At 42.0% G+C, this 27,206-nt stretch overlaps 1 protein-coding gene across 1 annotated transcript in view; it reads right to left on the reverse strand.

Moving 5' to 3' along the window:
* Positions 1-511: 511 nt before the first annotated feature.
* The window catches only part of CCDC62 (coiled-coil domain containing 62), a 50,712-nt gene continuing 24,017 nt past the window's right edge, over positions 512-27,206 (reverse strand). Inside the window, exons 8-13 of the mRNA XM_082262252.1 lie at positions 15,969-16,057; positions 13,953-14,038; positions 9,004-9,148; positions 4,691-4,810; positions 2,002-2,084; positions 512-669 (exon numbers count right to left, since the gene is read on the reverse strand). Coding sequence (XP_082118378.1) covers position 669; positions 2,002-2,084; positions 4,691-4,810; positions 9,004-9,148; positions 13,953-14,038; positions 15,969-16,057 — 524 coding nt within the window. The 3' untranslated portion in view covers positions 512-668. The remainder of the gene's footprint in view (positions 670-2,001; positions 2,085-4,690; positions 4,811-9,003; positions 9,149-13,952; positions 14,039-15,968; positions 16,058-27,206) is intronic.

Here is a 27,206-nt window from a genome sequence, read left to right on the forward strand (position 1 = left end):
GACCCCTAGTAAGTAAGCCATGTATATAAATACACATCTTACTTGCTTCACCAAAAAGGGGAGCATACACACTTTGGTAGCAAAGATCTACAAGTCTATAGAGCCTGCAGATCATTGCCAACAGGAAGGAGGAAACCCTAGTAATGCCAGGATTACTTGGCAAATGCTTCTAAAGAAAACAATTCTATTAAAACCAGCACCACACATAGGTAATAAATGTACTTAGGAATGTTTATATATTTTTTTATTTTTTGTGTTTAGAATCACTTTAAAGGGCTGGGTTAAGACTCTGTCCTGGCTCAGAAAGTGTACATATTAACCTTCCAGAAAAAAAGTGTTGCTAAGGATTTCAGAAAATAATCAAGCTTTGCATTTCATTAGAATTTTTTTTAATACTGGCTTAAGCTTTTGGTAGAGTTTACAAATTGAACAGGTAACATGTTACAGTATAGCAGTAAAAATGGCTTGTACAAAAATATTTCAAATGTTTAATAAAGGATTGATATATGCTCAAGAACAGTAAAAATAGTACAACATCTCCACTGCAATCTGTTGTACAAACAAAAACCTTTATAGTGACACACATGAATATTACCCAACGTGACAAGTTTCTTCATTCATCACAAGAGTGTGACTGTTTAACAATAGGAATAAAGAAAAGGTCTAAGTCTGTTAAGAAAAGAGAAAAAAAAAAAACATATGTGACAAACGTACACATACACGTCAGTATAATAAGACTAAATTGGCCCCAAGATCAAATATAGGCATGGCCTACCTTTTCGATGTCTTCTCAAGTATCCAAGGAGCTTCAAATACCAGGGATACTCTATAATGCAAATTTTAACACTTCCCAGTGCTGTCAAAAACATGCCCACTCCTTCCAGCCTCTTGAATTTATAATGGCAGATCACTATGATTGGTGGCCCTACTGGTAAATAGAAGAACCTGGGAGGGAAGAGCTGCTCTAAGCACTTCAAGAAGTGTTACAATTTGCATGTTAGCTTGCCTTGGATTTGAAGCTTCTACAATAATCAAGAAGACATAAAAACCCGAAAAACATGACTGGATAAAAGAACTGTTTTAGTGAAATAATAGTAGATGCAGGTGCCCAAGACAAGCAAGGGCAAGAGGGTCTGACAGGTCCGCTTCTCCCTCTGCATTCCTTTTGCTATTGTTTGTCTTGGTAAAGATCTCACAACCGAGATAAGCTGTAGCTATGAATCAGCCATCTCTTTCGTAGCTGTTGTCAGATTGGCCACAGCAGGTGTGGAGGGGGGCAAATTGGACCTTGTTAACTAGGGTTAGAAAGCACTTAGCAACATGAGACAATGTACTACATGTAATTCGTCCCATAGGGGACAGAACTGTAAAAAATAAAAACAAAATTCTAAAGATAGATCTTTTTTAAGTCTAACACTGCACAGAATGTGACCTTTTTAACCCAGTTTCCCAAGATATTATAACAACCCAAATACATGTACTGGTTGGTTCCATGTATTTTTTAATGCTTACAGAAAAGCACTGGATCAAATGCAGTTTAAAAAAATATAGGCATTGATTCAATATAGCACGTTTCTCGTATAATGGCATCAGAAAGTTCTGCCCAAAAATCATAAAAGTTGTGTAACAGTTTTCTTGCCATTTCCAGTGTCTGGTAAGTCTTATGCAGGACACTTTTCCATTCTTTCTCTATGGCTGCAACAAGTTACTAAATACTGCCATATCACTGGATATCCATATCAGTACTGTATATTAGGCTAATAAGACATATTCCATATTGGAGTGAATTGTGTCACATGTGTAAGTACTGCATTTCAGCCAAAATTCTGTCACAATTCAAATACACCTGACAGTTATATGAAACTGTTGCAAGTTGCACCATTTTTTACATGTGAGACCGATTTCTAATGAGCCTCTACTACACTCTTTATGAATTCCAGGGACAGAATCACCTAAAATGTGACATGGGTATATGATCTATTTTGTTTCCCAAACTCTTACCATGTACTATCAGAATTCTTTTGTCTAGTGCCAATACTGTCCGTCTCTTGGATATTTGCTTGGCGTGGGCGTTCTGCCATATACTGCATTGAAAATAGAGAAAATAATATAGACAACAATAAGCAGCAATAAATCCACCATCATTATTTCCATACCCTCTGCTTAAACCATTCCACATATGCAACAATTGCACTGTATATTCACAGTGTCCTAAGATTTTGCCTCTAATTCAAAATGCAATAAGCAGAAAAATTATATATTTTACTTGTGGTGTGAGGATTAAAGTGGTACATAAAGTAAATGAATACCCCCGCACTTGCGAAAAAATTACCCAAAGAAATTAGTGATGAAATTATTACATAAAGCAGCACGTCATAAAGCAAAAGCTTAACAATTGAAAAAAATGCGATAATGACCGCGCTTCAAGTGAATAACATATATATATTGAAATTAAAATACAAAATTGTGAAGAGTGAAACAAAGTACACAAAAGTCCCAATAAATTGTTAAACAATTAATTGGGACTTTTGGGCACTTTGTTTCACTCTTCACAATTTTGTATTTTGATTTCAATTTAATTTTCAATATATATATATATATATATATATATATATATATATATATATATATATATATATATATATAAAAAACAATTTTTTTTTAAATTCTTTATTTAGGAACATAAAAGAGATAAATACAACAGTCGTATAGCAACAAATACTCAGTAGTTTCACCAGTGAAAAATCAGCAGATACGAAGAGTTAAGCCAACAAATGAAAAATGCAAAGAACAATCCTTAGAGGAAACGCAAGTTGGAGTCAGCAAAAGGCAGAGATTGACTTAGCAAATCATCAGCGACTGGTGGTTATGCTTGTGCTGCATATACGAAGCGTGATTCACATGTATCCAGAAAATTTCTATTTTTTTTTTCCCCTCTCAAAAAAAATGATGTACTGGCAGGGGAAGTAGAAGAGAAGGGGAAAGGAAAAAAGGGGGGAGACATAAGAGGTATTATGAGGCAGGTAGGGGGGAGAGGGGCAAGGGGAAAAAAAAAGGGGGGGGGAGGAAATCAGATAGCATCCTCAGGTACCTATAGAGGAGGGGCAGCGGCAGCATCTGCCAAGGAGTTACTCATTCCCTCCACTCATCCGAGAAGACAAACTGATTCAATATATATATTATTATTCACTTGAAGTGCGGTCATTATCACCTTTTTATTCACTTGTGGTGTGAGGACTACAAAAAATACCGCATGCACTGTCCACCAAGAAAATTATTATGTACACTCACCCAAACCAACTCTTACATTTTTTTTTCCAGTGTGTGGTTTCAACACACACATACATTTTTAACTCCTTTTTATTTTCTGTTTTGACTTGCTTTTGGTAGCAGACTTATTTTTGTTAATTGTTTAGGGAAATATTGCATAAATGCAATGAACTTTTGTTTATGGATGGTGTACAATACACTAAAGTCTTCACACAGCGGTGACCTGTGGTGTCATCTGATGAGTGGAGAAAATTGCAACATGTCTGCATTTTTCCAAACCACACATCACTGCTGCATTGTACAGTAGGAATTGGGCACAATTGTTTTCTATGGGACCTAGTTGTGACCTGCATTGTTCTATGCAGAACACCACAGATACTGTGAAAGAGCCCTTATGGAAAGACTCTACACTTCAAAAATCACCATAAATTCTTCTATGTGCACTCTATTTAAAATATTTGTGTGTCAATTATTTCACTGTACATGCACATTGCAAATTAAGTTTGTTGTCTTTAGGTGTTTTTTTTTTCTTTTACCTTCAATAGACTATCGTCAGTAAGGTAAAAAGAATGTTAAAAAAAATAATAATATAAAATTACGATCTACAAAAGAAATGGATTTATACTGCTCACCTATCCTGTCACTTGTTCCTCTGATCTACTCTGTTTTAAAGCCATGGCCACTTGAAAAATCTTCACATTAAACTTCCAGAACCATCAGGTCCCCAATGTGGAGCAGTTCCTTCTGCTGTCCCCTCTGTCACTATTGTGGTGATGTAGGGGCTGACAGGAGAAACCAATGAGAGCAGCAGGGGACCAGGCAACGAACGCTCTAGGAAGTGTGTTGGATTTGAAGAGGCCATTGCTCCTAAACAGAGCAAAGATTAGAGGAATGGGAAAGGTGAGTATAATCCTTCTGCAGGTTCGGTTTTCTTTTTTTTCTTAATTTGGCAAAAAAAAAATAAAAAAAAAAAAAACACAAAAAAAACGGAACTTTACGATGTACATTTACAAAAGCCGATCCGGTTTACATTCATTGTACAAGATTGCCCAAGAATTAAAAAAAAATTCTCAAATTACTCCACATGAGTACATTATTTATTGCCAGCACATCTTATACAGCCCAAACGTGTGGTGTTCTTTTGGGTTTTTAGGGGCCAGTTTTTCCATAGCAGATTTCATAATGAATTCTGAGGGGCCTTCTAGTGCCAGAACGCTAGAAACAGCATAAAAATTACTTCAACTAGAAATTCCATACAGTATTTATCAAGGGATGAGGGAAAAACATTAACCTTCCTATTGCAGCATTAAAACCTACTACTAGCCCAGTCAAAATAAGTAGTTTGGAATGCAATGTCTACATCCAGAATAAGTAAACCCTACAAAAAAAAAAAAAGTTTTGTTTGCCATTTTTGACTTACCACCTGGCTGGAGCCACAATATGGGGTAGAAAGCAGACTGCCAAGTTCAATATCTGTAACAAGCTGTCGAGACTCCACTAACAAACGCTGCAGTTTCATTGTTGGTGAGCTCATATTTTGCTATGAATGAACAAAAATAGGCAAAATCAGTAATATTCTTTACCATAAAAGTAATGCTTAAAGCTGAACTCCAGGTATGGTTTTTATTGCATAGTTACATTAGTCCAGCTTGTGGCACCATTGTGGAAGCAGAGAATCACTGTAGTAGTCATTGGTACTAAAGCTATCAACACTGTCTGCCAAGTCCTGTGCTGAATGGCTGCCCTTCTGCATAGATAACACAGAGGGTCGCTCATAAAACATCTTGTATTTTTTTTAATGAAGGTGGAGAGGTAAGGCAATGACATCACAATCACTACTTTGTCCCATCAGAGACTACCTTGTATTCAGTGAAACACAAGATGTACTGTGAACTAGTGCCAGGCTGAGTGAGTGACCTCCTAGGGATGGGGGGAGAGCAGCGTAAATAAGAGGAACACAGGAAGGGGGAAAGGAGTTAGAAAATGTTTATGTTATAGAGGGATTTTGTAAGGTGTTCCTTTTTTATGGTCCTATTGATTTGGTGGTAGGGGAGTTGTTTCCACAAGGTTAGAATGCAAGCCAGAGAGCCATTCAGTAAATGGATCAAGAATGAAGTTCTATATTTCTTAGTGTAGAGGGAGTTAACATGGAGTACAAAGGTCATTGGGGTGTCACTCAATAAGTTTAGGACACCAAAAGGGTTTTCCAAAATTTGCTTGAAATGGAGCATTCCCAAAATTTAAGTAGGAGTTTGCCCCTATGGAGTTTGCATCTTCAACATACAGGAGGGCATTGCGGGTACATTGTGTGTAAGGGATCTGGAGTCTTTTAACACCTAGTCAGTGACTTGTATCGACATTCTTGTGCCTAGAATATTTAGGAGCCAATCACCTTAATCATATGATGCCCGCCTTCACCTTCCCGCGTTTAGATTCTCTTAAAGAGATGGGCGGCAGTGGGAAAGGGTTAACATTTTACTAACAATTGCAACTTATATTTTATGACAGAGAAAGTGGCAATAAACCAATTTCTGCTTTACTAAGCTGCAAACTGAGGAATGTAGTTTATTAGGCCAGCCGAACTATAGCAGTGTGACAAGTATGCTGTGGGGGAACACAATATATTATATATATATATATATATCCTCTATATACACAATTCTATTCCCCCCTAGTTGATCCAGAGGAAGGCAAAAGAAAAACCTTATCCTAGCTCAGATTTAATATTATTTCTTCAACAAAAATAAAAGTAGTTTGTCTGACTGCAGAAAACATCGCTGTGTCTTATTCTGCTGTTCCATTTGTTAAAAAAATAAATAAAAAATCTTGGCAGTGTAAATGTCCTATACATGGCAAAACTACGAAACTATCAGTTTATTTATGGGTTAATATAAATTATTTGTCTGGTCTCCATTCCTCTTTAATCTTAAAATGTACCTATGAAACTTTAGTGAGATAACCTGATAAAGACTGTGGAAAACATACCTGCACACACACATTAGGTCCCTATCTGGAATAATTTAGTGGTTTGATTTTGCATGATCATATCATGAATTTGGCAACCAAGTAAATAAAGAGGTAAATGATTAACAATAAACGACATGATGGACAATATATTAAAGTAGAAATACCGAAATTAGGTGACCCCTAGCAATAATAAAGTATTTCATCTTTAAACTGGATTTAGAACTATGACGCACAGATAGATACCTGCTAGGAATGTGCCACTCGTAACTTTCTGCAAGCTGTGTGTCCTCATTTGTTTATAGCACACATATATTACAGGGCACTTTACAAGGATAAACAAGGTCAAGGCAACTGGCTCTATGCAAGTAAGGGCCGTGCCACCGCCGGATGGCTGGGAAGCACGTGTAATCACATAAATACAATAGAGACAGTATAGGAAACTCACCATCAGGATTCTTTATGGGCACTAAGTCTGCTGCTTTGCATAATCTGGTTTATGCATAGTAGTACTACAGAATCACACAGTTGTTTAATCTTTTTATTTCTAATAAATCCGTATTTTACTGCATCACTTTAGTAGCTCCATTTTCCTGAGCTACTTCACTATTGATGCCAAAAAAAGCTAGTGTCTTTTTAGCAACGGAGTGCTATGGTTCCTACTAAAGGCTCCTACATTGCTATTGTGTCCTGTAGTGACGTAGGGGCTGGCGGAGAGGAACCACAGAACATGGCTAATGATCAGGAATCAGACACTCCCACAAGTGTCAGATTCAAAGTATTCCTCCAGCAGTGACTTCCCTGCAATATGGCAACAATTGGCCACGTGGGAAGCAGGAGAGGCCAGTAATAAATATCTTCTTTGGAGGGGGCGCATTGTTGACTATTTTTATTTTAGCGACAGAGTCACTCTAAGGGCAGAAAACCCTGGTATAATCTTTGTTAACTGACTTTTGCTAACAAAACAAAAAAAGGTAAGCAATTGATTATATACTGTATAAAAATACCAATTACGTACAAATTACATATGCATGTAGGAAAATGCTGCATACTTCAAATCATTCATGAATTTAATTATACAGAATCTATATTTATCTATCCATCAGTAGCAAGTTCCTGACTTGTAATCTATCAACACTGATTGCTGAAGATAATCTGAGACAGGCTTATTTTGGCTTAATGCCTCGTACACACGTGCAGATTGTCGGCGGAAAAGAATTGGCCGACGACCGATCGGCCGATTGTAGGCTTGTTAGTATAATGCTTCCGACAGTGGACAGCGCACAGAATCTGTCGTGCAAGCATTAAAATTTCTGTATGCCGACACCAGAGCGGCCGATTGTTCGCCAGTCAATACAGAATTCGGCCAACAGACAGCAGATTTGCAAGACTGGGCATGCTCAGAAAAGAAAAAACACAGGGAAAGTTAACCATCACATGACATCACTTCTGCAGTCGGCTGTAGTCGGCGGACAAAATTCTTGTGCAGTCTTTTGCACTTTTCAACAGACAAGACAGCCCGGGGACAAAAGACGGCTGATCGTTCGGCCGACGATCTGCACGTGTGTACAGGGCATTAATATCCACTCATGAAAAGGGAAATTTCTTTTAACATTTTTTTAAATATACATGTCAAACTGATCACCTAAATGTAAATAATTTTATCAAAGTGTGTAAAATAATTTAAAAAATTATAAAAAAAAAAAAAAAAGGTTGAAATTAGCAATATTCCATTCTAGCACCAGACAACATGCATATTGAATTATTGGCTGCTACCTAGCTTGTTTAAATTACAAAATAATTTGTCCATGTGGCCATTGGCGCTGGAGCTGGAGCTAAAATATTATAAGGATGGTATTCAGGGACTTTTTTGCAAATTTCCCCATATACAGGGTAGGTTTAAGTCCAATAAATGACTTGTGGGATGTATTTTTGACATATCCTCCTCTTTCAAGTCTGATGAAGCAAATTTGGAATCTGAAAAATGCGCTGAGAGTGAATTGTCCCCCTATGCCACTGCATGAATTGGCTCCAAATAGCAAGAAGTATTAGGCTGCAGCTTTGCACACACACTCTTCACCCCTAAAGTGTTTTTACACACTTGTCCTGATGAAATGGCCAGTTTGATAACACAAAATGCATTGATGGTATATTGTACTGTCTGACAAATAAATACCTACCTTCTGAAGAGAGAAAAACATGAATGCAATCATCACCAAACTACCCAGATGCACAGGACCCTCCAAGGAGAGCCAGTCACACTCGCATGTCATGTGAATTGGATGCAGCAAAAACCGCATCCAATTCACACATATGTGAACCTGGCCTCAAAGATGTGCCCTTGGTCTAATGCCTGGTGTCTAGGGTCTAGTGAGACCTAACAGGGCAAGTGACACTTACTTACCTACCATTGTATGCAGGCAACTTTGGGCAAAGGAATATCTAGCTACACCTGCCTGTCATCATAGAACAAAGACCCGCGAGGAAGCAAGATGAGAGCTCTGCGGTGTTTTACGGGTTGTGATATGTTGACATGCATTAGAATGCAATTCATTAGAATGTAAATTTGCAATTAGAATGCAATTTGATGCGCATTGACATTTGTCCTTACAAATGTAGTGGCATCAGTTTTAATGCAGTTCCATTTATGTAAACGGAATTGCATCAAAGAAGAGAACATAGGTGTGAATACGCCCTTAATCTGCATTTTTAACATTTTTGAGAATTTCAACAATCAATGATATCTAATGCACACTCTAAAATACTGACTTGCCATTTCAAAGGTCCGGAGTCTTTTAGGCTTGACTGCATCAATGGAGCCTTCAGGTCTGATAAGAAGTTGGAATGGAGGCTTTGAGGGCTTCCAATTAACTCCTCCCTTTCAGAGACCAAAGCACTGAGGTTCAATGGACCACTGCTTGGGGGAAAAAAATGGTATAGTTATTTCTACAATGCTAAGAGAAGACAAACTGAACACAAAGCCAACCCTAGCTTAAACATTTCTTAAGAAAAAAAGTTTTAACTGTTTTTAACCTTCCAATAATGACTATAGGCATGAAACACAATAAAAGCTGCATCACATTCTCATTGCTATGTTTTAGTATAGCTTACCTGATGTACTAACAGGCAAACTGTCAAAAAAGGATTCTAAAAAAAAACAACATCAGCATAAAATGTTTTTTTTTTTTCGATAGTGTCTCATGGAAGTATCTAGACAGTATTTTACGCAGATATGGTTTCCAGGGTGAATTTCTTCACGCTTTTCAGGCATTACACCATAACCCTTACACAAGAAAAAGATTACCAGGCTGCAATTCTGAGTTTGAGGTTGAGAGGGGGACGAGGCAGGGCAGTGCCATCGTAAGAGCATTAAAAGGGCCCCCGGGCAATGCAGTGCACTGGGGCTCTGCCTATACAATCACCTCTGAGAATAAAAATGCTAATTATCGATAAGGTGATATTTATTGGTACAGCAGTGCCAGGCTAATGACAACTTCCAGGTTCGGGAGTTAGACTGGACTGTCCTGTGTGCCTGTTCCCGTGGAGGCAGGCAGGCATACCTGCAGGCATGGGGTCCCCCTCCACGGCCCAAGTGGCCTGACAGCGGCGCAGGGCCGACAGGCGCTTGCCACCTGCTAAGTTCGGCAGCAGGATGCACACGGGAATCAGGACTAATGCTTGGCTGGGTCACTGGGCAGGTGGGGCCCCCCGGGCAACTGCCCAGCAAGCCCATTCGTTAAGATGGCCCTGAGGCAGTGCTGTCCCCTCTTCTATTTGCGCTTGCCATAGAAACCTCTGGCTACATCAATTTTAAAACACCCTGGTATTAAAGGGTACACAGCTGGAAATACTACTTACAAACTAAGCATGTATGCTGATGACATGTTACTATTTCTTACTCAACCCAATATTGCATTACCTAATCTGTTACAAACTTTACAATCCTTCGCACAGATATCAGGATTAAAGGTTAACATTTCAAAATCTATTGGTATGCAAATCAATATACTACCCTCGCAATTTACACACTACATAATTCCTTCCCATTCATATGGTCAATAGAGTCTCTCTCATATCTGGGCATTAATTTAACCCCTGACATTAAAAAGATTTTTTTTGCCAAAAACTACCTTCCATTAATACAAAAATTAAGAGGGAACGCTTAAATTATGGAAATCCTACCATAGCTACTTCTTAGGTAGAATTACAGCCAATAAAATGTCGATACTGCCCAAAACTATTATACTTATATAGAGCACTCCCTATTAGAAAAAATATACAAAATTCCAAACAGAAGTCAATAAATTTGTATGGTCAAATTCTCACCCACGCTTCTCCAAAATGGTCCTACACAAATTGCAAAACAGTGGAGGATTCAGTTTACCAGACTTCTGGTTGTACTATTTAGCTGCACGTTGTTCGCAAATAGCCCAATGGCATATACATAAACCAAAGATCCCATGGGTCAGATTTGAGAGAGACTCAATCTCCCCCTATTCGATTTCAGGACTCTTGAGTAAAAATATCCCACAACAAGCCCTAGCAACAAGAAACCAATTTGAGTTTCAATATAATATGACTTCAGCCACCCCCCACAAACCTCCTTTGTAGGTGATCCCAGTTCCCAGTTACACTGACTTTGCACGGTGGATTAACAATATAACCACTCTTTCCAAATGTATTGAAAATTCTACTTTCAGCTCTTTTTCATCTCTACAAGCAAAATATCAAACTCCCAATAATGAACACTGCAGATTTCTGCAGATTAGACACTTTCTTACTACACCCTTTCAATCATCAAACACAGACCCTCCAACATTCTACGAAAAAATATGTCAGAGATCCCCTAGAGGGCAAGGCCTAATCTCACATATATACAGCAATATGGTGAATTTAGGCCCCTTTCATACTTGTGCGACCTGAAAGGCGTGCGACTTTGCTGTGACTTTGACTGGACTTGAAGCAATGCCTGTGTAATCTTATGGTCCATGGACCTCAAGTCGCATCAAAGTCGGACCAAAGTAGTGTAGGGACTACTTTGAAGTCGCAAAGATATGAACAGTACTCATTGGAAATTATGGGGGAAGACTTGCCATGTGACTTTGCAGTCCCAAGTTGAAGGATAAGTCGGACAAGTGTGAAAGTGGCCTTCGATACACAGGAGAAGTTACCATGTATGAAAAAAATGGGAGTCAGAATGCAGCATATCCCTATCTACAGAGGATTGTATTATGAACCTTCGTAAATGCACAAGATCTCTTACGGTCAGAGAGACTTCTACCAAACTTCTTACTAGATGGTACTATACGCCCACTAAGTTACATGCCATCTTTCCTACAGTACCCCAAACATGCTTTAGAGCAGGGGTCCTCAAACTTTTTAAACAGGGGGCCAGTTCACTGTCCCACGGACACTGTTGGGGGCCGGGCTATAGTTTGAAAAAAATATGAACGAATTCCTATGCACGTTTTATTTGTAGTGCACAAAAAACAGGAAAAACAATACAATATTTAAAACCATGGCCTCAGGAACTAATGTGCAAGCAGTGGCATGGGGATTTCACACCCCGGACCGGTAAAGCCATGACCCAATGTCCCACAGCGGGTGATCGCAGGACTCCGGGGTCAGTGGGACTGGGGGGGGTGTAAGATCACCTAACAGATTTTCAGTAAAGTTGAACTTACACTTACCTGTGGACATGGTACAGGGGGAGATGGTTAGAGGCTGTGGACATGGTACAGGGGGACATGGTCAGAGGCTGCGGACATGGTACAGGGGGACATGGTCAGAGGCTGCGGACATGGTACAGGGGGACATGGTCAGAGGCTGCGGACATGGTACAGGGGGACATGGTCAGAGGCTGCGGACATGGTACAGGGGGAGATGGTCAGAGGCTGTGGACATGGTACAGGGGGACATGGTCAGAGGCTGCGGACATGGTACAGGGGGAGATGGTCAGAGGCTGCGGGCATGGTACAGGGGGAAGATGGTCAGAGGCTGCGGGCATGGTACAGGGGGAAGATGGTCAGAGGCTGTGGACATGGTACGGGGGGAGATGGTCAGAGGCTGCGGACATGGTACAGGGGGAGATGGTCACAGGCTGCGGACATGGTACAGGGGGAGATGGTCAGAGGCTGCGGACATGGTACAGGGGGAGGTGGTCAGAGGCTGTGGAGGGGGGTCTTACCTGGCCGTGATGAGAGGCACGCGCCACTGCTGGGCCACTGCAGTTCTTTACTTAAGATTTAAAAATGGCGCCCCGCCGGCGCCATTATGTCACTGCTGACAGGAGGAGGCGGGAACCGATTACTTGCCGAGAAGAGACAGGACGGAGAGGAGGCGGGGCGGAGGCGGGACGAAGTGCTTAGCTGGAGGAGGCGGTACGGAGAGAAGACATCCTCGGGTCTGAGAGGAGGCAGGGCGGAGGCGGGACGAACTGCTTAGCTGGGAGGAGGCGGGACGGAGGTCGAGCATAATTGTAATAATGCAGAGCTGGCTGATTAAATGTTTTCTCTACCTCCGTTCCATCTCCTCCCAGCTAAGCAATCCGTCCCGCCTCCTCTCAGACCCGAGGAGGTCTTCTCTCCATCCCGCCTCCTCTCAGCTAAGGAGCCGATTTCCTGCACTCGCATAAAAAAAGCAGAGAGCGGCCGTTTTGATCATAGGTTAGGCAGCCTCGGCGAGCCAGGTTCCGGACCCTGGCGGGCCGTATGCGGCCCGCGGGCCGTAGTTTGAGGACCCCTGCTTTAGAGGATGCACTTCACCAGGTTCATTCTCACACATATTTTGGGAATGTGAAAAAATCTCCTGTATATGGAACCATTTAGAAAATTTTGCTACAACTATCTCAGGTTCCCAAAACAAAAGAAAAAAAAAAGAAAGAAAAAAAAAAAAAAAAAAAAAAAAACACATTGTCCCTATGTCTAACAATGAAGTACAATTTAGGTATGCAGGAAAAAAACTCCTTGGCCTCTCCTCTTTGTACATCTTGCCAGGTTAAATTCAGCAGCGCACATATCTGCTGTTTTGAACGAGTACTGTAAATAGGAAACATATGGATTTTTCCCACAAGCTTCTGCAAATACATTAAAATCCAACTCCTTTTCTCTTATTACTATGAAAAAAAAAATTATATACAGAGACTTATTTAATTGGTTGTTTTGCATCCTTTTATAAGAGAAACCTGTATGCTGCTATAGCTGATTTCCTTGTGAAAATGTTCTAGTTGCCTGAAGGTCATAGTGATCCTTTGGCTTCAATACTTTCATAGTCAATGACCAGAACAAATATGCAGATCCGGTATTCTGATTTCACTCTGTGTCACATGCTTTATCTTTGTTCTGGGTCAGTGCCTAGAAGTACCAAAGCAGCAGCCAGACAATACTATTACTGTTTCTTCTTTTTTTTTCACAATTTTTATAGTTTTCTACAGTATATTGGCAAATACTTGATATAGCATTTATTGCTGTTTGTGTCAGATTTGTTAATGCCTGTAATGCACTCGAAAATTTACAGTATGTTGGGGACAGGAGCTCTTTGACCCACTTTATAAGCTCTACATCTGGTCATTAGTGAACAAAAGTACTCCTTATAGTGCCTAAAGCACAGTGAGAGATGAGGAGTGTGCTCATACCGGAAGCACTTTTTTCCCCCATTTACAGAAACCGGTAGATTGTTATGGTGTATAACGCAGGCAACTGAGGAGTATTTTTACTTACCTGGCATCTGCGTCTGTCTGTGCTTTATCATTGAACTCCAAATTTAGATGAAGAAATTGTAAATCATGTTGCTGCTTCATGTAAATCTATCACAAGATGAAAATCCATATGTGGGCAAAATAATGCAAGTATGTGTTACACAAGAAATCACCTTTCTGCTTCTATTTAAAATTTAAAGTAAACCTGTCAGGTACAAAGTGTGTAAGCCAGCAGCCCTAGTAAAATTCAAGTCCTTTGTAGTTTCTAAACACCAGCATAGGGCCCTGTTTTCTAGATGCAGGCCAATTCTTCTCTGTAAGCTGGAATTAAGCCCAACCCCTTGTCATTCAACTGTCAAACTGAAAAGCCGCTATTGGCCAAAAGGGCTCAGGTATTGGAATGCTACCATGGCAGGGGTGGAATTGGCATCCGGAAGAGTCAAGTTTAATTTTGAGTCCAAGGAGCTGTATGAAGCATGAACTTTTAGTCCAGGGTCCTCATAACGTACAAGACAAATGATCTAAAGAAAGTAAGTATAGGTATCTGAAGTAAATTGGTCATGAGATATGTATGGGGGGGGGGGGTGTCATCCAGTCAAAGGCCAGCTATAGGTTGGGGTGGTTGCCAATTGTTTGCACTGTTGGTTAATTGGTGAGGGGACACACTGGATACCTTCTCTGCCACTGTGTTTTTGCTGGGTGTCCCGTGCGTCCTTATACCTTTAAGGAGGGGTGGGCTCCCTCCAGGCATACCTGCCCTCAATCTATCCATTATTATATATATATGCTCCAACTTGGGAGGCTCTCAAAATTTATAGGACTGCAGTACAATAGGGTGCAGTGAAGTGGCCAGCAGCTTACACATATATTTGCAAAGGTGTACAAATGAAACCCCTGGTTTTAACGTGAACTGTTAGACAGGATAATTTTGTTGCAGGTGGGCTGGTAAGTGGGCTGGGAATTTTTCTTTGTCGTTTTTTTGACATTGAGTCAAAAAAGTCAGAAATCCTTATTTGTATGCATGTTTCAGGTAAGTTATTAAAAGGAGTTGTAACGGCAGAAGGTTTTTCATCCTAATGCATTCTATGCCGCCCTCAGCCCCCCTAATACTTACCTGGGCCCATCTCTATCCAGCGATGTCCACGAGTCCCTCGGCTGCTTGGGACTCTCCCTCCTAATTGGCTGAGAGACAGCAGTGGTGCCATTGGCTCCTGTGGCTGTTAATCAAAGTCAGTGAACCAATCAGGAGAGAAAAGGGACGGGGCTAAACAACACCTCCGTGTCTGAATGGACACATGGAGTTGCAGCTCGGCTCAGGTGCCCCCAAACCAAGGTGCTTGCTATGGGGGGAACTCGACAGGAGGGCGAGGCTAGGAGCAGCAAAGAGGGACCCTAGAAGAGAAGGATCCAGGGTGCCCTGCGCAAAACCAACTGCGCAGAGGAGGTAAGTATAACATGTTTGTTATTTAAAAAAAAAAAAAAAAAACATGAGACTTTACAATCAGTTTAACACAGTACATAAATTAAGGGGCAAGTGTGACAGACAGGCAGCTAGTATCTTCAGACGATGACGTTAGGACAGCCTCCATTTTTCTCAAATAACAGGTTTCCTTTAAACGGAAGGTGACTGTACTTTACCAGAAATATTCATTTACACACTTTGGTGACATGACAGGTTCACGTTATGTGGAAAGAAAGGACAGCGAGGTAAATAACATTCAGATAAACAGGGCAGGCTGCAATGGCCTACTGAACATTGCTCTATGCCATATTAAGTAATAAAATACTGGGTCCTCAGCACCCACAGCAGATGGTTTCCAGACACCTGCTCTCTCTAATCACCGCCAGGTACAATTTATAAGCTGTATAACTGATATCTGTAGACAGGTGGTCAAGAAATTTTTAAAAGCAAATGGATGACTCAATGGGCTTAAAGGCAACGTTTCCAATTAAACTGCTGTTAAACAGATTATAAAAATAAATGTTTCAGATTAGAAAAGAAGTGACCTATACGTGATCCGTGATCTTATATCCTTACCTGACGCAGGTTTTGCAGCTCTATGTCTGTTCTGTCTTGTTTTGATTTTGCCAATAGAAGAAGTTGATCTTTTCGCTTTTCTCTTTCAGCTATAACAAGAACCATTGATGCTGACTGTAAACATCAATTCCAGTAATTAAATATTCATAAAAACATTCATATCAAGCATACTGTAGGCTGTAGTTACTGAGATAAAAGCTATGAGAATCATCAGCGCTACAGGGGAGATGGCTCATTTGTCTATTACTAGAAAGCTTAGGGCTGATTCACACCAGCAGCTGCACTGAACGTACAGCTGCTGGTGTGCACTGAGAGGACATGGTGCAGAAGCACTATTTCCAGTGCATTGTATTATTTTCTTTTTTCTTGGTAGAACTTTATTAAAATGTCACCAGTGACTTTTCATTTAGGTTCTATTCACACAGCGGGGTTGGGATGCAGTGCTTTCTCCTGCAGCACTAAAAAAAATTACTGCACGTAGTACTTTTTATCAGCTCACACTACCGCAATGCACCATAGGAAACAAGGCATTTTCTTAGTCTTTGCATTGTTATTCAGGGCTGGATCTAGCCTGCCTGATTTGGGGTGCAGGGGATGGGAGGTCAGCAGGGCAGTGTACAGGGGGTCAGCAGGGAAGAGGATAAGGGCAGTGTAGAGAGGCCATTAGTTTGTAGGGCAGTGTCCAGGGGTCAGCAGGGTGGAGGACAGGGGTCACTTTTGGTATGGCAGGGCACTCCGTAAAGCTCCTTCTCCCGTCCCTGTACTGTACACAGCCTGGGCACAGGCAGCAGAGCTCCTCCTTCCCACACAAAGCCCAGCTGGGCCCCCTGTTGATCTGATCATCGATGCAGAGGGGCAGTACATTTACAAAGCTGCAAGGAGAGTGAACATGCACCTTTCTGCAGAGTATTTGTGGTGGAAAGGGAGGGATGGTTGGCTTTGGGAGGGCTCAACAAAAATCTGGGGGGGGGGGGGGGGTGGCATGGCAGAAATACTGCACCACCAAATTGAGAACATGTGCAAACATGGCACGTGTCAACTTTCCCTGTCGAAGGTGTAGCGCTACCCCCTTAGGAGTCGCTTAAGTAAAGCGGGTCCCGCACTCTGCCTTTCAACCCCAAGAACAAGTTCCGCCCCACTGGCACACCTGGTAACTTGAGAGTGTATACCTTTAGATGACACACTGACACAATATGAACAAGCTTTAACTTTACTCAAGAGATAAACGTGTAGAAGTAGGTCAGTCAGCTAAACCCTGAATAAACTACTAGAGTTCAGCAAGACTGACATCAAAGACAATAAAGAAACTGAATGTTATAACATCAGATAATATCACTAGACACAATCTTCTAAAATATGCAAGTAAATCTCACTTATTTTGTTAAGCAGCACTCAAACTAAAAGGTGGAACCCTGAGCTGGCCTATACCATCTGTATCCTAATGAGAGATATGGTAGTCTCAAAACCAGAACGTGTCCCCTTTATGAGTACTCATGCAATAATGTCCCTCTGCAAGGCCTTGCTATATTCTTCACCGCCAGTTGGAGCGAATGTAATAAACTGTTTCCAGTATGACTTAGTGTATAGCAAGAAATGCAGAATAGCTGATTGTATTCCTAAGAAATTTGGTAGCTGTTTCAGTTTCAAAGTGTTTGTGTTCAGTGTGACAAGAACTGTGATAAATGCGGACTGAGCTCTGAGCAGATGTTCTCTCACCAAATCCTGATGTCCATCAATGAGGGTCCTGGAATGACAGGCAATGGCAATCCTCTACGCTCTGTGGCCTCAGGATAGCTGCACTCTGCTGTCTAGGTGTGTCCCACAGCCTTCACCAGATCTGTGATGCTGCGATGAACATCCGTCCCGCCAGGGCTGAGTTTGCAGACAGATAGGAGGTTGCAGCAGGCCGCAGCCTATGTATCCACTTATGCTGTCTCAGTGAAAAATGCCTACCGACCTCCAAAAAATCCCCGGAAACAGCGTATCCGGCACCATAAGAGAAAAGAAGTGTGAATCCAGTCCAATAGGCCTAACATTTCAAATGCTCTCACCAAACCTTCTGGCAAGTTAGTGGGCCCTCTGTCTGTAGTGTAGTGTAGTGAATTTACATAAGAGCCCTTCTTGATTCAGGTGCTCAGGTGACTTTGCCGACTAGAGACTTTTGCGAGAGGTATTTGTCATATATACCTCTGAGTAAGTTGGAAGATATCAAGATTCAGGGTATTCAGACATAAGATTACCCTTGTGATGGCTATCTGCAGATCAAGTTATCGTGTGGTCCATGGATTGGAAAGCCTCAGAACTTCGAGACAGTGGCCATTGTGTGCCCATAGTTACCAGAGTTTCTAGGACGTTCGTTGATCATTGGGACCAACACAGATCTGATGAAGCAGCTGTTAGCTCCTGTTATCCCCAGGTGTGATCCCTTACCCTCTCTGCCAGCAGAAGGGCTAGAAGTGTATGCCTCTTCTACAGTGGAGAAAGGTGTAGCGCTACCCCCTTAGGAGTGAGGAGAGAAGCTGATCTGCAGGAGGTAGAAACAGTCAAGCGGGGTCTTTGGCTGGTGGGCAGAGTGCCAGATGGAGGGCGGCGGCTGCCTCCTCCTCTGTAGCAGTGGCACATGGCATCAGGAGGTCATCCTGAGGGCCAGAGGAACGGACCTAAACCCAAAGGTCCAGGAAAGCTGAGGAGGAGAGACTGGAGACCGTAGAAAAACAGTATCGTTAGTACAAGGGATCATGTCAAGGGGCCTGACCAGAGGGGGGTCACCCTGGAGTAGTATAGTCAGTGAACGGGTGTCAGTGGTCAAGAAAGTGGATACTAGGAGAGTGTCCTGAAGATAACTTTAGTTCATCAAGTCTTCTGGAAAGAGAGACTTAATCCTAAATCCATCTAGTGGCAAGGTGGATCAACAGCCTGGATGTACCAACAGATAGATGTCCTTCAAACTTTGTGCATTGGTTATCTGGAGTATCCCACTAATCCCTTCTTCCATCCCCAATTTATACAATAAAAACAAAAACTACAAACCCCTGGATCAATTATTGACTGAGCCAAGAAGTAAAGTGATAGAGTGTGAATATCAATGTTGCTAACGGTAACCCAGGGGGGACCCGAAAGTGTGAAAAATCCAGCAGTCCTCAAAGGGGCAGTGCTACAAAGGACGGACAGAAAGTTGGTGCCATTCCTGGCTCAAGCTTCCATGGCGTGAACCACCTCTGGGCCTGCCCCTGCAGAGCAAAAAGAATCTCTGCTCTGTTGTGTCTTCTGTCCCCTAGACAGACCAGCTGAAGCACTGCATGGCATCTTTTAGCCTGACTCTTTGAATAGCCCCTTGAACGCTTATTATTGTATTGGTGGATAATATAGGATATTATTGGATTATTCAGGAGAGAAGAGCATTGAGGAGAAGGCGGAGGACAGTGTGGAGCTGATAGATCTTGCATCATCACCACCAATTGTATGGAGAGACGTGGCGGCAAAACAAGCTGCAGCACTGAGCCCTGTCCTGCATCATTCCTAGTTGCAAGCAGTTACCCCTCTGTGAACTAAATATATTTTCCCTGACAATTTTTGCTGAACCACATGTCAGCAGTAAGGTGGACCTTGCTGCAGACTGCCTTTCCCAACGTTGCAAAACATTGCCTTCCACGTGATGGTACAGAGCCGAACGGTCTTACGTGCAAAGAAATAGCGACTGTGAACCTGCCATTGTGGTACACCACATTCTGCAAATTCACGGAGGGGGTAGAATCCACCAGGTGGAAAGGCAGGAGCTGTAAAGCCAGCCATTTGGACAAGCTGGAATTTAGGCACTCCACATGTGGGTGGCAGGGAGTCCATTTGGTTTCCAATGCAGCAGCTGGGGCAGAGAAACTTGCCCACTGTACTCTACAACTGGCGTTGTGCTGCTGGCAGACGTGTTGCAAGGACATGTGACATCATTTGCTATACCATCATCCCTGTCAGTGGAGGCTGCTAAGAGGTCATGGGATATAGCGGTGGTACACATCAAAGGTGAGGAGTGAAGAGAAGAAGAATTGTGTACCTGGGCAAGCAAAGGGGAATTGTGTACCTTTTGTGTGGATTTGAGGTGCTCTTGCCAATGGGCTTAGTGGTGGGAGGTTAGATGCCTTTGCAAACATGTGGCACCCAAATGGCTGGTGTTTTTGCCACGCTTGATCTGCAGAGATTGCAAATTGCAACAGTGCAATCAGCTGCACATGTCCTAAGAAGGGCCCACACAAATGAGCTGTGAGAAGTGGGCCGGGAGATAACAGCTTCACAAGCTGATGGAATAGGGTGGCTGCTGTCTACTGTTTCCTGATGACTGCCTCTGGCGGACATCCTGCCTCGTTGTGCCTCCCCCTCACTTTCCCCCTCTGCTCTATTGGAACCCAAGTCGCGTCAGTGACTCCATTATTATCCTCTCCATCCTCATCATCACTGGAGCCAACTTGGCAGTACGCTGCGGCTGGGGGAACAGGTGTTGTGGAAAATTTGATTGTGGACATTTCTTTAGTTAAATAGTCATAATGTCTCCCAGTGTCGGTTTTACCGATAATCGCTATTCACAGTGATTGTCGCTTTAACGGTTATTGCAGGAAAGACTTGTTAGAGAAAACCTTCCATTGGATGAGATGGCACAATACTAGTAGCAAAGAGTCCATCGCACAGATCTGCAATTCGGGGCCCTGTACGGAGTTATGTTTGTGATATGGAAATTCTTATCATTTTACCAAGATTATTAGATGGTACGTTTTAGTCACATTCGATCTGTGTGACTGAGGGGCTGCTGCTATTATCTTATGCAGATAAAGCCTCATCAACTGGAACAAATAGAATGGTCACTGTCACATTTGGTATATATATATATATATATATATATATATATATATATATATATATATATATATCATATTTGATTGGACCCACTAACAAGTATGAGTACATGTTTATGGATTGACATGGGTGAACAATGGGAAATCATGTGCTACAGTTGGAATTCCCTTTTGTTCGGCTGTGTCCATTCATGGGCATCCATTCTACAGTTTCTATTGTACTTTGAATGTATACATGTTCTGTGATTGGTGGTTTTGAAGCCACTATCTTTAACTCCCTTTTGTTAAATAAATCTACTGTGTCTTGGAGGAGTTCAGTTACTCAGAGGAAACCTCCAGATAGCATCGAATTGTCTACAGCAAGCGTGTCTGTTCATTTCTTTGCTGCCAAGCGTTGGAAACTTTATACAAAAGAGCGGTACATTGTACTTTTCAGTACAAGCTATTAATAGCATTTGGTGCGTATTAATCTTGAGCGCACTGAGCGGGTTCCTATGCTCCAAGCCCTATTGATTTCCACAACAGGACTCCCAATTTGTTGTTTATCAGTGTTCTCCCCTTTCTGTAGGCTCATATTACTCCCTTCCTCAACCTCAGAACCAACATTAGAAGCAAATAATGGCTGTGCATCGTCAAGAAGCAAGTGGTTGATGCAGTGTTCAAATAATTCAGCTGACTCCTCCATGCATGGTGCTGGGGCTATGGCAGGAGTAGCTGTGGACAAGGAGGCAGAATAAGCCACTCTAGCAGCTGCAGTGCAGTCTCAGCTTGGGCGATAGAAGATGAGGAGGGTTTAGTAAGCCAGTTCACCACCTCCTCTGCATGCTGTGGCTGGATAGCACGGGCAACATCACTAAAACAGAGAAAAAAACAGGCCTTGACCTGAGGACGGACCACCTCCACCTTTGCCTGTGGACACAGACACTGCTGGCCCCCTCATAGTGGCATGGGAACACCTACCTCTCCTTGTTGGCCTCCCAGACATGATAAGGGGTGCTTATTACCCAAATTTCCTAGATACTGGGAAATGTGATTGGATGCACTTTATTCAATGAAAAGTGGTGTTTAGTGCACTTTAGTTTGAGGACTGCCCCTGAAAGAAATGTAAACAAAAAAAAAAAAAAAAAAAAAAAGGGGGAACAACAGCGTCGCAGTCAGAAAAAAACTGAGGCTGACAGAAAAAAAAAAAAGAGTGCAGGCAGGTAGCAACCAAAGAAATAAGGGATATACAGCACTGTATACAGCACTAAATGTTATTTAATGCGGTGTTAAACACTGCACTACACTAACACTATACTCACATTATAGTGATACTATACACTGACACACTATACTCACCCTACACTGACACTACACTATACTAACACTACACTGACCCACTACACTCAGTCACAATAACACACTAATTCACTAGTAGCAAACAGAGCCCTGCTTTATCTATCTCCACTCCAACAACACACTGCAAAAAGGTTCCTGTGGGAAGGAACCTTTTATATTGTGGGGCAGGACTAGGAACACCGAGCCATAATTGAGCAAACTCATCATGACTTTGTCCAATCAAGGCTCCGATTGTGTTCTGTGTCCTGATTTGGCAAAGTCTTGCACCTGACCATGATTCATCCAATTATGGCCCTAGAATGCACTGTGCCCCACAAATTCAGGTTTTCACCAAACGGGCGAACAGGTGATGTTTGGGCCGAACTTTTGCTCGGCTCAAACTGTTCGCTCAACTCTAGTATGTATATTCATGGTCTTTATGAAACATTTTACCCAGGATCTATCAACAAGATCTTGAGTATGAACATCAGTAAATGATTGTTAGTGTGCAAGAGGCCTGACAGTTACTTTGACTTCAGAGTGAGGTCCATTTAAATGCTACCTGCACTGACATTTACAAAGTAAAATCTGGAAAGTATTCACAACGCTTCACTTTTTACACATTTTGTTATGTTACAGCGTTATTCCAAAATGGATAAGTGTATTATTTTCCTCAAAACTCTACAAACAATACTCCATATGACAATATAAAAGAAGTTTGTTTGAAATCTTTGCAAATTTATTAAAAATAAAAAAACGAAAAGAATCACATGTACATAAGTATTCACAGCCTTTGCCAAAATTGAGCTCAGGTGCATCCTGTTTCCACTGATCATCCTCAAGATGTTTCTACAACTTGATTGGAGTCTACCTGTGGTAAATTAAGTTGATTGGATAGGATTTGGAAAGGCACACACCTGTCTACATAAGGTCCAACAGTTGACAGTGTTGACAGAGCACAAAACAAGCCATGAAGTTCAAGGACTTGCCTGTAGACCTCCGAGACAGGATTGTACCGAGGCACAGATCAGAAGGGTACAGAATTTTTTTTTTTGCAGCACTGAAATTCCCAATAAGCATTACTCGTAAATGGAAGAAGTTTGGAACACCAGGACTTCCTAGAGTGGGCCCCCAGCCAGACTGAGCAGTGTGGGGGGGGGGGGGGGGGGCTTAGCCAGGGAGGTGACCAAGAACCCAATGGTCACTCTGACAGAGCTCCAGCTTTTCTGTGTGGAGAGAGGAGAACCTTCCAGAAGAACAACTATCTCTGCAGCACTCCACCAATCAGGCCTATATGGTAGAGTGGCCAGACAGAAGCCACTCAGTAAAAAGGCACATGACAGCCCGCCTGGAGTTTGCCAAAAGGCACCTGAAGGACTCTCAGACAATGAGAAACACAATTTTCTGGTCTAATGAAACAAAGACTGAATTCTGTGGCCTGAATAGCTAGCGTCATGTCTGGAGGAAACCAGGCACTGCTAATCAGCTGGCCAATACCATCCCTACAGTGAAGCATGGTGGTTGTAACATGCTTTGGGAATGTTTTTCAGTGGCAGGAACTGGCAAACTAGTCAGGATCGAGGAAAAGATGAATGCAGCCATGTACAGAGACATCCTTTATGAAAACCTGCTCAAGAGCGTCCTGGACCTCAGACTGGGGCAAAGGTTCATCTTCCAACAGGACAACGACCCTAAGCACACAGCCAAGATAATAAAGGGGTGGCTATGGGACAACTCTGTGAATGTCCTTGAGTGGCCCAGCCAGAGCCCAGACTTGAACCTAATTGGACATCTCTGGAAATGGCTGTGCACCGACGCTCCCCATACAACTTGATGGAGCTTAAAGAGGTCCTGCAAAGAAGAATGAAATAAACTGCACAAACATTGGTGTGCTAAGCTTGTAGCATCATACTCAAAGACTTGAGGCTATAATTGGTGCCAAAGGTGCTTCAACAAAGTATTGAGCAAAGGCTGCGAATACTTATGTACATGTGATTCTTTTGTTTTTTTTTTTATTTTGAATACATTTGCAAAGATTTCAAACAAACTTCTTTCACATTGTCATTATGGGGTATTGTTTGTAGAATTTTGAGAAAAATAATGAATTTAATCCATTATGGAATAAAGCTGTAACATAACAAAATGTGGAAAAAGTTAAGCGCTGTGTTCCTGATACCTAATTAATGCTTTCTGACATCTGGGCAGTGGCAGCCGGTCCCTAAGGGGCGCCGCCCCCCCCCCCCAATGTTTTGACCAATAGGAATGCGATTCATAGAACAATTTATCTCCAAGTATAGGATAATATGACTAACATGTTTTAGCATCTTAAAGTTAAAAAATGTTAGTCATATTATGATTTTAAAATAAATCGTTCATTGTGTGTGTAGTGCACTGCAGGGGGCCGGACTAATAGAAGTCCATTAGGCTCTCTAATGTTTAACAAGCACGTTATTAGAGCCTGAGGCTCTAATTGGCTTGTTTAACATTGTACTCGGGGCACAGAACCCGCCCACTTTTGACTTTAGCTAATCAAAATTCATTAACAGCGATGGAGGCTCAGTTTGCAGGTAAGGACCTGGAGGGGTTTGCACCCCCCAAAAGAAATGTTTTCACCAGCTGCCACTGCATCTGGGGTAAACAAAGTAAATGGCTCAATAAACTTGGCCATATAAAGTGTATCTAAACACTTTTTTCAAGCTTTTTGTGCTTAACTTTCACCAGGTAGTCCAGTGAATATCACAGGACCTGTTCCAGAGTAATTATCAATTTATAAAGGGAGTCATGGTTGTCACCCTAAGCTGCTCCCCGGATATGGACTATGTTTCTTCATCTGGACTACATGTGGGGCAGGCCAATTAGTAGTTTACATAAGACAGCTAGGAAGGAAGAAAATTTGTGCAGCCTACAGTAAGTTACAAGGGTACTGCTTTTCTGCCTGTGAACAGGTAATTTTTGTATTTGCTGAAAAAGTTTGTAGCTTGGAACAAAAAAGAAAATGAATACAGTCAGCACATTCAAGGACTAAGTTGCAATATATTGCATTTTCATTCTTGGGTTTAGTTACCTTTAAAAGGGTAACTCCACTGCCGTAGGGGGAAAGATATAGCAAATAAAAAATAATATAGCATATACAATTGCGACACAAGCCATATTGTAACTGGATGTTAATAAAAATTACCTTTCCTTTTCAATATGCAGCTCTGTAAATTTATGAAAATCCAATACAATATGGCTACCTGGAGGTGTTCTGTACACAGAATATGTATTAAACACTCCCCCCCCCCCCCCCAGAAACATAATTTCCTGCTTGTGTGATTGGCTCCCCAATTTTCCAGAAGTCTGCCTTAAGGTACAAGTCAAATTGCAGGCATCGCCTGCAACAAAAAATTGGATTTTTGACTTACCATAAAATCCATTTCTCTGATGGTTATTGACAGACATCACTCCTTATCTTCTTGACCATTGGGTTATACTGCCCCACTACAGGAGTAGGACACTAGGCAGGAAAAAGCTTGACTACGCCTATGGGGCAGTACCAGGGGGTATACACTCACTCTCAGCTAGAGGCATTCCATTTTGTTACAAGCAGTGTGAAAAGAATTACAACTCCACAGAGGGGTGAGCGCTGTGTCCGTCAATGAACATCAGAGGTAAGTCAAAAATCCCATCTTCTCTTTCGTTCATTGACGGACACAGCTTCTTATCTTCTTGACCATTGGGACGTCCCAAAGCAGTGTCAAACATGAGGGGTGGGAACAGTAAGAAACAATTCCCAAGGCTAAGCTGTAGTCATCCAGGTAACATGGAGCTCAACCATAAACAACTGGAGTTCACCTTAAAAAAAACAATACATCCTCAAAAAGGACCAGGTCCTCTAAACAGCAGCCAGCAAAACCTTGCAGCCAAAAGAAGGCTAGAGGAGCAGAGGAATCATCCTCACTATCTGAGCACGCAGGGTGCGTGGACGCAGACCCAGAAGGGTAACTCACATCCGCAGCGGCCGAATCGGATTCAGGATCTGATGAGACAGATGAAGCAGGGGACGCTTTTTACTAGCCCTTTTCCCCAGAACCAAATCCACCTTGGACACTAAGGACTCCAGAACTGCCATCAGTGCAGTCAGGGATTGTTGTGACCTGGAGTGCCTGGCAGCCTGTGAGAGGGGATCAGGTGGGAAAATGTGTTCCAGGCACTCCATTTGTGAAGAGGGGGACCCACACAAAAAGGTGTATGAACTGCTAGGGACACCCCCACCGCGCTGTCGGCACCACAGAGCCTCAGCACACTACTGCTGCTATAGCAGAGAGGAAGAGAGAACTCCACAAAAAGACTCACTATCACTGATTAGGCACTTACAGCACCAAGCTAACTGCACACCATGCGGCGATCAGGAAGAGAAAGATCCCAGAGTTAGCACTAGGGATACAAATAAAGGGTAGATACATAAGTGTGCCCAAAACCAAAGCCTACTGTCCCTTCCCCAAACTAATTCATGAAAGAAACCAAGGAGGTGTCCCTGGGGAATTTAACTGGACAAGGCTGAGTAGTAAAGGAGTATGAAGAAGTAGAAAAATAGAGTAAAAAATAACATTTATTGTTTCATATTAAAATGTAAACTTACAATGACAAAAAACACATAGTACAATAAAAACGAAAGAACATAGTCACAGGGGTATGTTCGAATAGTATTGCATGTAGCCCAATGTGAGAGTGTGGATCACTGGTTCTTGATACAGATGTAAACGTCCAACATGTTTCGGAATCTAAATTGCGATTCCTTCTTCAAGCGGTAAGTGGATGCATTTAAATACTTTCCAATTTATTCTTTTGCTTTGTTTTGATGGAAAAATGGCCTAACAGCTGTGCACACTGTAAAAATCTCCATGCATGTTTTATATATTTTTAGATGTTGATGTGGCGATTACATGTTCTTTACACATTTCCCTGAAGAAGGAATCGCAAAATATGGCCTGGTCAGGAATGGGGTAAAATCTTCTGGTCTTAAAGCGGTTAAAAATACGCTCATTGAAAATTTTTTTGTCAAAGACATGTAGCTAAATACATTTTGGCCTAAATATAT

Source organism: Pelophylax lessonae (assembly GCF_965119305.1).
Source record: "Pelophylax lessonae genome assembly, chromosome: 1".
In the NCBI taxonomy this organism is placed as follows: domain Eukaryota; kingdom Metazoa; phylum Chordata; class Amphibia; order Anura; family Ranidae; genus Pelophylax; species Pelophylax lessonae.